This window comes from Callospermophilus lateralis, chromosome X (genome assembly GCF_048772815.1).
Source record: "Callospermophilus lateralis isolate mCalLat2 chromosome X, mCalLat2.hap1, whole genome shotgun sequence".
NCBI lineage: Eukaryota > Metazoa > Chordata > Mammalia > Rodentia > Sciuridae > Callospermophilus > Callospermophilus lateralis.
In genome coordinates this window covers 89,330,932-89,347,505 of record NC_135325.1, presented here as the reverse complement: position 1 = coordinate 89,347,505, position 16,574 = coordinate 89,330,932, and the positions used below count along the sequence as shown (strand labels likewise).

Genomic DNA, 16,574 nt, shown 5'->3' with positions numbered 1-16,574 from the left:
ACAAAAAAGTAGGGCAAGGACAGAAGTCAAAGGATAATGTAAGAGAAGGTGGCTGGCTGGTGGGATGAAGCAGAATCGAAACAGAGATTAAAGGCTAGAAAATCTGGTTAAAGGAACCTAGATCCCAGATTCCACTCTGTTACTGCCACATTCTTCTGGTTCTGAAATGATAAGGAGATGGAAATGCTAATTACCCTGACTTGATCAGTGCATGCTATATATATATATTGAAATATCACATTGTGCTCTATTAATATATGCAAATATTACATGTTAATAAAAAAATTTTAAAAAACTAAAATAAAATTTAAAAATGAGAAAAGTGATCATGGGGAAAAAAAAAACCATCGTATTGAATATATCTTCCAAACTTCCCATTTATCTTCAACCCACACTTAGTTTCTGGTCCCAAGGCACCATTTAACATTATACATTTGTTCACGGTTTTATTTGAGAGCATTAGAAGGGACTAATTCCCTGATACCTTAGGGTTTTTCCAAATTAATATATTAGGATCAAAACAACCTATGATATGATCTATAAAACAAGCATTATTGCTCATGTACACTGATTCCAGCTTCTACTTTACAGGTAGTTCATTAGCTGACCAGCTCTGTAAACAAAAACACAATTCCTCCCATTGCTCCCCAGAGTATAGACCACATGTCCCTATAATGGCTTTTATCACTACAGTGCTCTTCATTGGCTTCTCCCCAAGATTACTATCTGTATGGAGTTGCTGAGTCCCACATGCAGCATATTTCACATCATGACCAAGTGTGTTTGCTTGGTAAAATGAGAGGGCTTTTTTTACTCTCCAAGATGTAAATTTAGTCTGGAAGTGATTAGATAGCTCTGAACTGCTCTCTGAAGATCATGTCTTTGAAAACACTCATAAAGACAATGCTCACCCAAACTATGGCGCTTTTGGCAAAGTCAGGGAAAGCTGTGGCCTATCTACAGCCAAAAGAACACAGGATCAAAGTAGGGAACCCACAAGATTCCCTGGTTTATGTAAGTAAATCTCATGTGATAGCCCAATATAGAAAATGAATTCAAGAGAAACTATTCTGGTGGAACCAAGAACCCTACCACGTGATCACTCTCTTGGTATTTTCAATAGCCCAAGGAACTTCATGCAACTAACTATTGGGCTTTGTGGAACCCATTAGTAAACCATAACATAATCAAATTCTGCTCATTTGAATCAATAAGGGAGTAGAAATTCAACAAGAAGGAATCTTTTTAAGTTTGTGGAATTCCTGACTGACCAACATGGAATAGAGTTCAATCTTCAAATCATATAAAGTTTGTAGAGATAATAGAAATCTCTTTGTCTAGTCCTCTCACATTCATTGGCCACTGACTGGTGAGTTTTGCCATCTGAGCAGAGGGGGGCAATTCTTTAACCCTCACTCCCAAAAACCAAAGAAAGCAAAAGGCAAGACTAGCTACAACGAAAGGTCAGCTTGATTCTTGGAATAATGTTACAACTCTGGTTCTTGCAGCTACAGAATTAAGATTGCCTTCATAAATTAAACTTTCTTTGCTGAGAGGTTTATCTAAGGAATTTCAGAGTATCCTTTTATCAGAATGCAGGGTTTTCTATTTTTCCCCTCTTTGCACATTTTTTTATCGGTACATAGTTGTATACAGTGATGGGATTTGTTGTTACATATCTGTACATGCACACAATATTAGAACTCAAGGGTTTTATAAAATAAAGACACAATTAGGTTAGAAAGGGTATAAATCAAAATGATAATGAAAGTCAGAAATGATCTTAATTGCTGGGCATGGTGTAATCCATGCCTGTGATCCCAGCGGCTAGAAAGGCTGAGATAGAGGGATCTCGAGTTCAAAGCCAGCCTCAGCAACAGCGAGGAACTAAGCACTCAATGAGACCCTGTCTCTAAATAAAATACAAAATACAGCTGGGATGTGGTTCAGTGGTCGAGTGCCCCTGAGTTTAATCCCCAGTACACCTCCCAAAAAAGAAATGATCTTAATTATCAAAAAAAAACCCTTGATGTTCTTGGTGAAGTCATTTCTCATTGGCAAAAACAGATTTCAAAAGCCACAGGATAAAAACATGTGACTAGAGATTTCAGTGGGCAAATAAATGCCTATCACTGTGTCCAAGATTTGTTTGTTTATAACAAACTCTGATTTTTGAGGAATTGAATTACTTGGGTATTAGGGCAATAGGCATATGCATCTCTGGCTCATACCCAAACCATCATGTAAGGACTCAGGAATGATAAGCAGAAAGGAATACCAGTCTTGGATAATGCTTGGTCCCTGGTCACCACATTTTCAAACTTTCTTTCTCTCATTTTTGCCTGGTCAGAGTTTCTTGGATTTTAGTTTGCTGTGGAAATCAATTCCTCCTTTGGCTGTCTTCTGGTTCATAACTCACCAGTTTAAGCTGTCTGCTTCTGAATTACAATCTAAATGAGACTTGCAGCTTTCCTATGGCTAAGTCTCATTTTCCTAAGCTGAATTCTTGACAACCAATGATTCTTAAGAGCTGTCGATCTTTTGACAGGCAATATTTTTTTTTCTGATTAAAAAGAAGCCCTGTACTGTTCTATAGTTATTTTAGTTGTAGTTATCCCATCTGGCCCCTCCTTTTAGGCATAGGCTTGTCCTCAAAGTAGGAGTGTCAACAACCCATCAATAAACCTTGCTGTTCCCTAGTGGCTTATGGAAAAAGAAGGGAATGCTCCCAGCTCTTCCTGAAATACATTCAAAACAATATTGACTGAGTGCTAGCAAAGTATGCTTGCTTCTCTGGTGCTCAGGAAGTTTATGTCTGACTTTAATTCCAAATGAGCATGCGCCATCAAATCCAGACATTCCAATCCACAGCACAGGTTCCAGTGGTTAGAGGAAACTAGATGCAGTTTGGCCTTTTAGTTACTGTTTTTCAGTAGCTAGTGATTATTTTAATCTACTTTACCCTCTTTCCTAGACATTCAAGCTAACTAGGATTTCCCTGATCCAATAATAATAATAATAATAACAACAACAACAACAACAACTAATATTTGTGTAGTGCTTTAAGTGTGGGGAAAGGAAAAGGGTGTGAAGTCTCTTAGTGCAGACAACAGGTCTGGATTTAGGTTTCCTGACCTCCTCTCTCCCTGAATTTATATAGGCAATGAACTCTTAATCATGAGCAGTCAGATTGATGGCTATATTATGCACTGATATGTGCTAGGTACTCCACCAGCAGCTAGCACATTTTAATGATAAACTTCATTTTCAGTAAAAGCAAAATTGAAAAAGAAAATGGCATATCATGGAGATATTCCTTTTTTGATAGTGTTATTGGACTGGAAAATCTTAGAATGACACAGAGCAGAACATGATTTCAAGTAGGCTTTGACAGTAATGCTAATAATTTTTTATTGCTTATGATTTTTTATATAAAATGGAAAAAAATATGAGCAGAATAATAATGTGCTCTTTCTTGGTTGAACAACCACGCTCAAAGAGGCATGAAGAAGAATTATTTCTGAGTGTGGACAGTGTTAAGAGGGCTTACTGCCTAGCTTTGTATTTGGCCTAGTCCTGGTTACCATTTTCATTTGGGGGTGGAAATCTGGTGTCATTGGTTCTGAAAACTTCACAAATTATTCCATTGTGCAATCAAAGAGAAGAATCATTGATTTAGGATCTCTGTTGCATATACAATACTGATATTGTTTTAGCATTGATACCAATAACTGTCTTCCAGTGATCCAGGGTTTAATATAGCACCATAATGGTTAATGCAAGGGTATTAAATACTTACCTGATACAGCTCCATAATGGTTAATACAAGGGTATTAAATACTTAAAGTTCATTTCAACTTTGATAAAGGTTTAGAAAATTATACATACAAAGGGTTCCATGATTTGGTGGATACCACTGAGATATTTAAAAATGGGATATTCCATCAAATCAAATTACACTAAACTGTACAGAACCCTGCAGCCCCATTATGTGTGAATACAAAATTAATAAAGAGGCACTCTTTTTGTGCTGAAAAATGAAAAAAAACAAATTTTTGTTTCATACAAATGATCATGCCTCCTTATTTAAAATCAGGTCATTATAATCACAGGTCTTAAAAATATATCCTCAATTAACAGAAAGTTGAGATTAGAAGAACAGCAACATTTGATTTGCACATCCACAGGGCAAGTTCGATTTTTAATCACAGTCAAACAGAAGGAACAAGGCACTTTATTATTGGGAGCTACATTTAAAATGTCCATGGGCCACAGAACAACATGTCCAAGTCCAATTGTGTAGAGTGCAAAGACTTCAGGCAGTGGGGGATGGTAAGAAGTTTGTCTCCTTTCTGTCTCTGGAAGGGTACCAACCTCATAACATCAGTACAGTTAATAACTCTCTGACCTTTAAAAGGCATTTTATGAGCAAATTAGGTCAATTAGAATGGAACAAAAACCCCAACCACTTTGTAACCAGGGTAAAAAAGTAGCCAATTCCTTGCATCACATATATGTTAACAGGCTATGTTCATACAGGGTTTTAGTTTGCTGAATTAAAACTGACAAAAGAAAGACACAAAGAAAGCCACAGTGAGATGCAAACAACTTTGAAATGTAAAGCCCCAAACTTCACTTTGAACCTGTCCTATTCAGTGTTGCCTGTTCATGAGAATTACACTGAACTGTACAGAACCCTCCAGTCCTTAAGGGGATGGTGTGTGGCCAGTGTAGAGGGAAAGTTCTTGGGAACTACATGCTAGCTGGTTTATACACATTATTCATTTCGTTTTCATGCCAGCTCAATGAGATAGCTATTGTCCCTATTTTATAGAAAGGAAACAGATTTAGAAAGGCTTTAAGGGACACACCCAACTCCTGTCTAGTGAATCAATTATTTTTCACAAGCATGTGCCACTCCATTCTACCACTCTTCTTTCTTTCAATAATTTATCTTCTTTCCTTCCACTTCTTTCCATCTCAAAGCCTTAAAATCAGTGGACAGGTGATAGTACTGGAAGGATTTTAAAGGAAAAAAAAACCTAATAGAACACTCTTTCATTCCTCTCTTAAAATCCTAGATGATTTTCTGTTTTACCACACATGGCCTGGTCACCAGGATCCAAGGAAGTGTAGGCTCCCTATGGGCTCATGTTATATTTTTTGCTTTTTAATCTCCCCCTGGTTTCAATGACTATGTTTTTCAAATCCCAAATAAGGGCATCCAGCCTGAGACATTATGTTTTTTTAAGAGATCATGAGGATAGCATATTTTGAAATTAAAGCTTAAAAAGTACTCCTGGTGTCTTGGAGAGAGAGGCTCAGAATAGGGCTGACTCAGTATGGACATGTTGATTAATTAATTGGAACCTGATCACACAAGGAGAGTAATGAGCAAAGTTAAAGTAAATTCTTATCAGTGGAATTCAACAGGGTGGTCTTTCTGACAGGTCTTTTTGTCATAGTCTTAATGTAGGCTTTCCTAAACCTTGTTGTTTGTTAACCTGCAAGTACTTGTTTAGATATAAAGCTGTGGATTCTAAAAGACAAGCTGTTAATTATGAGTTCTAATCTGAAGCTAGAAGATGCCTATAAAGATTAAAACTTGTTTCCTTTTTTCTAACAATTAGCAGCCTAGCTGAAGAGTGATCAATTATAATTGAGGAACTGAAGAAGGTAATAAATGCATTACTAAGAACAGTTGCTTTACAGAACCATTTTTTTAATCCTTAAATTCTGCAGGTTGTAAATTACTCATTAGAAGGCAGAAAGCAAAATAGCCATAATCCATTTAGTGCCTCCAAACTCCACAGACTTAGAGGAGGAAATCCATGGAAACAACGGGCCTGATGTGTTCTTTCACTGCTATTTCTTAATGGGCAAAGGTAGTTAAACAATAAGGAAAAGCCCAAGTAATTATCCTGATGCGATGGTCCATAGGTCAGGGGTGGACTTGATTAAATTCATGGAGGGCTGACCCACAAATGGTGGGAAAATGCCCCTTCTTTTCCACTCAGCGCTGCAGGCAGCTAATCAATGTGAACATCTCACTTCCAGATTATTTCATGAGACCAGAGAAATAGCCCACAGCATTCATTAGGGCATTCACTCATATCTGTTGTTTTCCAGTCAGTGTAGGGACTAGGGCAAGAGAGCAAGTACCAGAGAGGAATTAGAAGGGGGCCAAGGAGGAGGCTGTCCTCCTCTCCACACATAGGAAATATAGCTCCCATTTACAAAATATTCAGCTGTGAAAACAACTAGACAATTATTTTGTAGGTTTCTTTGCCTACAGAAAGGCACATATATTTGGTTTGAATATGGATTTTTGTAAGCTTAATGTGAGCACATTTAACTATTTACTAGGGGGCAATGGTTTTTTTAATACCTAGAAATGAAATTCAATTTTAGACTCTTAGTGGTAATGACACAGATGATATGAATGAGTTTTTTAAAAATTTTTAAATGTGTTTTAATTAGTTATACCTGACAGTAGAAGGCATTTATGCACTTTGATATATCATACATAGATAGGATACAATTTCTCATTTTTCTGAGTGTATATATTGCAGAATTATATGAATGATTTTGGGGGGTAAAACTCAAATCTGTGTATATTTCCTTTTTTCCAACAATATAATGACCTTTATATACATAAAACAGCTTCTGGGTCACCGTTAGACTAAATACAATAGAATACCTACTGGTTTGCTTCTGTACTGAGAAGGCATTTCTTTTATACTTCTTTGCCTTTTTCCTTCATGATCAACAGCACCTTTCTGAATAAAGATGGTGGGATTAGGCTATGAAATGGAACTTTTTTCTTTGCAGAGGTAAGTGGGCCACATGAGGATCAAATCTCCATTTCTGCAGTAGCAAATTGAGTTACCCAACCCCAACTATTTCCATTCATTTTCTACTTGACAGTCTTCTAATGACGTTTGTGATTTCACCAGACTGGTGCTATGTCTATCTCTGTGTTCCATTCCAGTACCCACCAAGTTGTTGTTGCTCAATAAATCATTAATGATAATGAAGGGAAATCCAGTTTAAAATTATAGCTGTTTGGAAATGTATTAACTTTGTTAAAGTCATTATAAAGTAAGTTTTTCCTAGACAGATTATTTAACCATGTCATGTGATAAATATTTTTGCTTCCCATATCTTCTCTTCTTTCCATTTCTACTATTCTTACAGTAGAGAGAGAATTTTTTTATAACTTTATTTATTTTTATGTAGTGCTGAGGATTGAACCCAGTGACCCTTTTCATTAGACATACTGACTTCAAAGCACTTTAGGAAACCATTGAGGCATAGTAAGAAAACTTTACAAAGCTCACAGTAATTTTAAAATTATAACCTGTTGCTTCTATGTTATTTGTCCCAGGAAGAAGCCCATTCTGGTCAATTTTGGTGAAAACCAGAAATGATATCTGGTCTTTCCCCTTTCCTGGGGATGAACTACCTGAGTTCTCCTCTCACTTACCCTGAGTGGATTTTCATTAAGGTAAGGGGGTTCACCTTCCACCATTTCAATTGCCATAATTCCCAAAGACCATATATCAACTTTTGGACCATAAGCTTTGCGAGTCACCACCTCAGGTGCCATCCAATAGGGAGTTCCCACCATGGTGCTTCGTTTACTTTGCTCAGGAGTGATCTGGGCACAGAACCCAAAATCAGCTGTAGAGAAGAAAAATCAATTAAAATAAGCCCACACTCTTTCATTCTACAATAGGATACTTTCAGATATGGGTGAAACTTCCTGTGAAACACTGAGCTTCCATAGCTGCCTAGCTCACATCCTTTTGATACTTAATTTCTCAGCTGGTTCTGGTTTTAGTGGGGTCAGAAATAATCATTGATGTCATTTTTACCAAGCTTTAATATATTTCAGTGTCCATTATTGTTTCCTGCAAGTTACAGTATCCTTCACTTTTCAGATTAGGTACTTGTCATCCAATCATAACAAAAACCACTAGAAATTGTGAAATATTAAATGCAAAAATTCTGGACACAATCTACAGTAACACAGCATAAAACAAATTAATTAAAATTGGGTTCTCAATGCTTCCAAATAAATCATTTCAGCAGCCATTATCTTCTATCTTCTTAAGATAGGTAGTAAAAGAACAGAAATTCCCTGATATTTTCTCAAACATGATCTGAATCAAAATACCTACTCAATTTAACAGAGCCATCCATCCCGAGGAGAATATTGTCACTCTTTATGTCTCTATGGATCACTTGGTTTGAGTGCAAGAAATCCAAAGCTTGGAGGCACTATTGAACCAGAAAAAAAGTTCCAATTATATCACAAAGAATTTTTTAAATTCTAAGTTTCATTTCTAGACAAATTATTGGGGAAGGATATAATTTTGTGTTGTCATGATTACTGCATGCCTTAACACCACTTTAAAATAACACTATCACTTAAATTAGTGATGTTACTTAGCAGTATAAGTTTGATGGCTCCCATCTCAGACTAGGCCATGAAAGAGTAAGGATATAAGTAGCACTAATCATGAATACAGCAAAGCTAACACACAATATAATCATCCTTTGGCCTAGTTATCTGCAAGGTATAGATTCAGCTTGGTCTTTTCAGATGTAGGAAGCTTCTGTGTATATGATTTCATTTGATTGAATAGGTTTGGAGTAGTACCCAGGAATCTGCATTTGAAATATGTGCTCTAAGCTACTTCTGATGGAGAGCCAAGTTTGGGAAGGTCTCCTAGTTTATAAAATAACTATAGATACTTGTTTGGAGATGCTTTTGTATTGTAATACCAAAAAATGGAAACCACAGGCTCAGGACTTGAATGACAATAAATTTGATTTATTGCATGAATAGAAAACATATGCATTTAGTGGATCTGTGGTGTCTGGGGTGCAGGAAATGAAAATAAGAAGAAAACAAAGGAGGAAATTCAAGCAAACAATTTAATACAAAATGTAAAGATTAGCTGATATCATTTATTTTTGTTTTTCTATCATTTGTTTCCACGTTTTAGTGAATCATTATTCCTATTTTGTTTGTAGAAAACTGCACCATAATGAATGAGATACAGGACAATGCCCAACATGAGACTCTAATGAAAAGTGTGTGTTCTTAAAATTATTGAACAAAATAATTATAACAAAAATCCTTTATTTAGCTTGGAAGTAAGAACATGACACCATTATTGAAAAAGAGACATGCATAGGCCCACTGGAGGGCTATGGAGAATATCCACCTTGTAGTATGAAAGCAACTGCTTTCTGGGCTGAAGGAGAACCTTGTTTAACTTGCCTTCTGGAAAAAGATTGGAATATCATGTGGTCATATTTTACATGTAGTAAAAATAAATATTGTGTTAAAATTCTCCCAAATCAGGAATAAGTTCCATGTAAACATCACCATTTTGCATATTCACTATAGTGATATGAATATGGCACCTCAAGGATTAAATATGGCACCTCAAGGATTACATAATGGAACTCAAAAGATTATCAAAAAAAAGCAACTAAAATAAACAAGGGGCTGGGGAGACTGATGCAAATAAATGCTACTAGGTTAAGATTCAAATTGAAGTCAGGCTCTCCAGTTGTTTTTTCATTAGAAAACTTTTGTTATTGTACTTAGATGTTATAAACATTCTGAATAAGCATAAATACTAATTTTGGTGTACTCATTGGTAAGAAATGCTCTATTTTCTTACCTCTCTGCAAACAGCTGCTATCTGTCCTTCATCCATACAGGTCTCTGTGACCACATCAGTCAAAGAACCACCAGCCAAGTATTCCATGACCACCCACAGTTCATCACCAACTAAGTAGCTATAACAAGGAAAGAAAAAGATTTTGAGTTGTAACCAAGTCTCAGTTCTGAGAGAAGTCAGTTGTAAGTGGAGCCATGTCTATTATCTATAGTTATTCAAGAACAAAAAGTGACCAAATATGGGCACAGAGGTCACCAGAGCTTACTATACAGGTAAAGAGCATGAAGTTATAGAAAATAACTTGGGGCCATGTTTAGACACTTAAGTAGTATCATTGGGTCTCTGGTTCCTTGCTTAGCAAGAGCGAGGATTTATAAGGAATGGAAGGACCCTTGATGTGCCTTTAGGCCCACATCACTGTGAAATTAAACTACAATATCCATAAGATGCACTGGGGAGTCTATTAAAAATGAAAATTCACTGGGTCCATTTCATGAGTTATGGCAAGCAGCCCAGAAACCTGCATTTCTACAAGTGCAAATACAATTTTGACAAAATTACGAATGCACAGGGTCACTTTGCTGCAAGTGAGTCCCCAAGGGCATTTTATGAAACACTGATCATGACTCTCAATTTCCATCCTCCTTTTTTCCTCCTTCCAATATCATTGATCTACCTGGTCTAAAACTCAGACAGCAAGATCTTAAGCTCATGGAGGTTGAAGAACTAGCCTTTTCTTTTGTATTCCCTCAGAACAGCAGAGTTGTGCTAAACAAACACTTATTGAAACTGAAAGAGACAGATGTTAACCACAAGTGAAGAGTTAGTGCTGTCTTTAAATTCCTATTTATAAAACTGCTAATACTACTGATGAAAGAAACATTAATTACCTGGCTTAGAAAAAGGTTTAAGATTAAAGTCTCAATTCCCTAGACCTCACTGTCAGTTCCTCACAAAGCACCCATTAAAGTAGGGCCATTGTAGTCAGCCTTTCTTCATTCAGCCTCCTAGAGATCTTACCCACTCCAAACAAACACTAAAAGAAATGCTTAAAGCACCACGGCTCTCTATTTCCTGCCAATGTGGAGCCACAATCCGCAAGTAGAAATTACACAAACTGTTTATGTTTAAAACCAAACCCATAAAACCTTTCATGTTTGATGGGCAGTCAAAGATAAGTGGGTGCAAGGTTAGCCATGTATCTCACACTCTACTACTTTGTAGCATTTGAGAAATATTTGACTGTTAAATTAATAAAAGTCCAATAAAATAATTTACCAAGAAAAGGCCATCTCATAAGAACAACAGGTACATAATGAGAGAAAACACTTACCTATCTAAATAATTAACAATATTGGGATTCTTATTTTCCCTCATAACCAGAATTTCATTAATAATTAATTCTTTTTTGGGTTGTTGTTGAAGGTTCATCTGCTTTATGGCCACCTGAATGATGATGAAAATATGAGAATGAATCACAATTGTCACAATAAACACAAACATCAGTATTTTGGGAACACAGAATGAGGCATACAAAATATTTACTAAGCTCTTTCTCTGTACCACAAATCCATGAGTAAATTATCTAAATTTTTTCATAAGAGATGTTATTAACAAGGAATAAATATGAATAAAGGAAAATAATCAGGAATAAATGTTAGCACTAACCTCTTGTCCTGTTGCAATGTCAAGTGCTGTATAAACAGTACCCGATGCCCTGTGAAGGTGAAATTTATCAAATGAATAAGCAATAAAGGTGTTACCAATGTATTTCACTTGCAACAAAATACTGGTTATTTGCAGGAAAGGAAAATTAGCAAAGTCAAGATTAAAGGATGAAGTAAAACAAGAGCATATTTTTAAAAATTATTATCATGGTAAGGACATTGAGCATAAGATCTACCCTTTTAACAAAATTTTAAGTGCACAATATTGGAACAATCTCTTTATAAAGTAATTACACCTGAGTCATTCACTGTCTATCCCTTGTGGTGGGTTAGGAACTCCAGTCAAGATTTTTTTGGCACCAGTTTCTGGGCCATGCTCTATGCAATTATGGGAAACTACTGAAATATTCCTAATATTCCTCAACTCGTACAACAATGAAAATTGAGGGCCTCTGCTTAATCTGAAATCTAGTTTAGCAAAGGGAACATCACCTTTTGCTTAGGCAAGTAGAAATTAACCTTCACTTTTAGCAGAGGAACAGTGTGGCTCTTTTAATATATTTCTAATTTTAAAGAATATGTTCATCTAATTAATCAACCACTCTCAGTGCTGTACCAGTACTGTAGCTACACAAAGGAATAATGTGGTTTTATTATGGCATTAGTTAGCTGAAGTATTGCTTTAGCCAAATACCCTTTTAAACTCCATCATTCCTTAAGGACTGGTAGTATTCAGGCTTCTATTCTAACATCAATTACAGTGTTCCCATGCTTAAAAATAGAAATTATAAAGTTAAATTCACAGTAACTTTCTGTGAACCACACCTGCATTTTGAACCAACTTTCACTTCCATCCCCAATAAAAAGGAAAAAAAAATACTGTCAATTTCATCTGTGGTAAATAAAGGAATTAGGTTTGAAATCAGTCCTGTGATCCACTAGGCATTGTAATGCTTCCACTTTCCTATCTAAACTCTCTGGTAATTGTTGTTTCTCTTTTACTCTCCATTTATCCCTTATGTTGTTTTGTTTTTTGAGTCCAGACATTCTTTTCTTATGTCTGGTATTTCCTAGTATTTCTTCTCTCTTCTTCTCCCTGAGTGAGCCGAAATATTTCTCATAAGCCTAGGAATTTTATATTACCTGGTCCCAGGAAAAAATGGGTAGTGCAGTATAAGGAATATTTGACTATTGGTAGAGAGCCGAGCTCTAATATTTGGCATACTGTCGACAGCCTATATGACCTTGGGGCAATGAATTTCCTTTTACTGTTTTAATCATCTCACATGAAAAATAGTGATCACAATAACAGCAAACATATATTGAGCATATCGTGTGTGTGCGTGCAAGACATTGTGACAAACTTCATATAACTTCTCTTATTTTTTAATATTTTTTTAGTTGTCGATGGACCTTTATTTATTTAAATGCAGTGCTAAAAATCTAATCCAGTGCAAGGCAAATGCTGTACCATTTGAGTTACAACCCCAGCCCATGTAGCTTATTTTATGTATTCTTTACCTTATTTCTATATAAGGAAAATCTATCATTTTCATGGTATATATGAGGAACCTAAGGTTGAGAGAAGTTAAGTACCTGGCCAAGGTTATACAACTTATAATTAAGGTCATCTGACTCTCTCACATGTAAAGTATGGGGAATGGGCTACTTTGTTTCTAAAGCTCTTTAATTCTATCATCTATAACCAACAACTGTACTTCCCTCCACATCCTGCATGAGTTTTAAATATCTATTCCAACTAAGCTGAAAAATCACACAAAATAGAGGCCACTAAACCTGGAATTGATAATTATAGAAATTTCTTAGGTTTGAGGATTATATTAAATAAATTATTCTGTCCATTTTGTGTTTCTGATTCTGGGTTCAGAGCACATAGTTAGTGCCCAACAAATATCTGCTGAATTAACACATTAATAAAAATATCCTCGAGCAAGCATATGATTGCAATAAGAATTTTTTCCATTGAAGAAAACATTTCTTCTACTTAAGTCTACATAAAAACACTTCCTCTTGGAATAAGCTATAAGACATTCCTCACTTTAAGGGCCAGAATGTGATTTTTTTTTCTTCTGAATTCAGAGCTGTTCTAAGTTCAAAGGAATAGATAGATCATCTCAACCTGGTGTGTATTATAGCTGGAATATCCCTGAGCAACTTCTTGTACTGAATTGCAAAATACAATTTTAAATTCATTTGTATATCTTTACATATTTAGGCCATTTTCACAACTTCTTCAGATGCAAAAGAGTAATAATATTTGCAAAGTCAGGTAATAGTAGTACCTATCTCTTAGGAGTGCAGTAACTCAAACAGCAAAATCTAGGTAAGTATTTAGCCCTGTGCCTGGATCACAGTTGATGCTTAATATGGTAACTGTTATTATTATCTGATTTTACTGCTGTTACTACTTTCCTAGTACAGGATGACTGATTCACTGAGTTCTTGGTTGGCCCTTCCCAATCTCCCAGCCAAAACATCCTTGCTAGCATCTGTCTTTATTTTCCAAAGGACAGAGGTTAAGGGTGATATAGTGGAACACTTTGTAGAGGTTCCACATCTTTTTTTCTCCCTCGGGAAGTGTTTTTGTCTTTTTCTTTTAAGCTTGGAACACTGTTATCAAATGAAACCACATGCAGGAACCCTCAATATAAAACAATTAAAATGGGAGCTGGTCCAGCTAAATCTGGGGAGCAAGGCCCAAAATGCCAGCCCAGGCATCTCCCCTTATCCTCTACCAGCATTCCTCCAACCTCAAGTCCATTTCACTGTACTAGGACCTAAAACTGTGATTGACTTGGAGTGAAAGGGGGATTAGTGTTTAACATCTCTTGAGCTTTACCTTGCAAATCCTTTGGGGTTTCTGTCCCCTAATTCCTTCAGCATTTTATTGTCTTAAAATTGCTGGAGTTTAACCCTGGAATCCTAATATCCTGGGTTTTACGACATTCAGTGGTATAGAATTGCCACAAATTCCTAATTCACAGAGGTTTACAGACCCTGAAACTCTAGATCATCAGTTATTAACTAAAAATGAACTTCCCCCGTCATTTCCCCTTCCCCCACCTGACTGCGTGTACATAATTATTTAGTGGGAGCCATTTTCCCCTTTCCCCTCACCCTTGTTCCCAATATTAAAATAGTGATATACTCTCCATCCTATTTACCACCCCAAAAACAAACATGTTGCTAGTTGGTTGGAATTCATTGCTCTGATTAGTAAGTGATTGGTTTACCCAACTTCCAGCCTTTGTAGAACCCTCAACTAAAATGCACATACTCAAGTATAATCTGCACAGTGAAATTTAGTGCCTTATCCCTAGCTCCATCTCAGCATGCCTAATAGTTCTTTGCACCCCAAGTCTACTGTATTTCTATATTCTAACAATCTAAGATTCAGTGGTGTAAGTGCAAATCTCTCCTTCAACAGATGTCAAAAATTTTTAAGACTCATTTATTGAAGCACTTTCATTGCCTATCACTGGGCTGAGATCAGTATCCCTTATTCCTTTTCATCCTAACCTCCCCTGGTTCACATTCAACTACTTCCTAGTTGTATGACACTGGGTAAATAATTTAATCTCACTATGATTCAAGATTGAAGGAGGATTAAATGTCTACAGTGCTTAGAATGTAAACATTCCTGACCTATACTATTTGTCCAGTAAATATTAGTGATAATGATAATTACTATTTGATTGATGGTAGTCTGTGGATGACTAGGAAGTTCTTTAAGTGCCTGGAAGTTTTCAAGATATTTGATATCTCAAAATTCATAACAGAAATTCAACATTCATCTGAATGCAACTAATTAAAATATCATATACATGTTATTTTAGCTGGAATAATATTAACTAATGATTATGTTAGATATTGCATGGTGGCCAGAAGGCTCTAGGCAATAGTTAAGTTATATGCATTTTAAAAAATTTATTTGTAGATGGACACAATACCTTTATTTTATTTATTTTTACATGGTGCTGAGAATAGAGCCCAGTGCCTCACATGTGCTAGGCAAGCACTATTCCATTGAGCTATAGCCCCAGCACAGTTATATGCATTTTTTTTTGCTTATTGAAGTATAAGAAATAAACAATTACTTAATAAATACAATATACTCATCAAAATTATTTACAATCTGGGGTTCATAGAGACTATTATAGAGGTCTTGGTGGTAAAGGTGAGAAGACCTCTTCTTGTAATAATTGAAGCACAGTAGTATACATGTACTTCAAAAGAAACAATCTTTAAGCCAAACATGTATCACACTGATTCCTAAAAGATGAATTCTGCAACATCCTGGAGTATCTTAAAGTATATCAATATATATTTTACAAAATAAATTTTAATTCACTTTAACAAAAAGAAAGAAAGAAAGAAAGAAAGAAAGAAAGAAAGAAAGAAAGAAAGAAAGAAAGAAAGAAAGAAAGAAAGTCTGGCTAGTCCCAGTGGTGCATGCCTGTAATCCCAGTGGCTCAGGAGGCAGAAGCAGGAAGATCATGAGTGCAGAGCCAGCCTCAGCAATTAGCAAGACCACAAGCAACTCAGTGAGACCCTGTGTCTAAATAAAATATAAAAAAGGACTGGGGATGTGGCTTAGTGGCTAGGTGCCCCTGAGTTCAATCCCTTGTACAAAAAAAAAAAAAAAAAATCAGTATCTTTCAGCTCTGTGGGTTATAAAGATACCAGAAATCAATCTAACAAAGATGGAGGTTAACACTCCTAATTCACTGACATACTGGAGCTGTTATGCTAAAATGGTCCATATTGTCAATTCGATTTTTATGAAGCCACTTAATTACATTCATCCTTATTCCATTCCTATTATATTGAAGTCAAAGGTTGCTGTAGAGAGTGAAAGACCTAAGCAATTTCGTTCTGCTTGGGATCTTATTTTGCTCTGAAACTTAACCTCTGACTTATTGTAATCCTAAAGTCAAGAAAAAAATCTACAGAAAAGCTCTGTGGAAACAGTTCAGTTCTCGGAAAAGCCAGAAAAGCCGCAGATAGGCCAAGATAACCACATATCTGAAATTCCAGATGGCTTCCACCTAGGTGTGGTGACCAATATCTAAACTAGAAGCCCTGCAGTTTGGCACGTACTCCCCTTGCGACATCCTCACGGTTTAAACCAATCAGTTTAAATGAATCCCCCTCTTGTAGTGACCAATCCCTCCTACCCAACTTG

The 16,574-nt window shown here is 36.1% G+C and overlaps 1 protein-coding gene across 4 annotated transcripts in view; it reads right to left on the bottom strand.

Moving 5' to 3' along the window:
- The window catches only part of Pak3 (p21 (RAC1) activated kinase 3), an 83,702-nt gene that overhangs the window by 10,251 nt on the left and 56,877 nt on the right, over positions 1–16,574 (bottom strand). For all 4 annotated transcript variants that reach the window (XM_077106591.1, XM_077106592.1, XM_077106593.1 and 1 more), the window contains 5 exons: positions 11,370–11,418; positions 11,035–11,147; positions 9,702–9,819; positions 8,184–8,283; positions 7,487–7,683 (listed from right to left, as the gene is read on the bottom strand). In XM_077106591.1, coding sequence (XP_076962706.1) covers positions 7,487–7,683; positions 8,184–8,283; positions 9,702–9,819; positions 11,035–11,147; positions 11,370–11,418 — 577 coding nt within the window. The remainder of the gene's footprint in view (positions 1–7,486; positions 7,684–8,183; positions 8,284–9,701; positions 9,820–11,034; positions 11,148–11,369; positions 11,419–16,574) is intronic.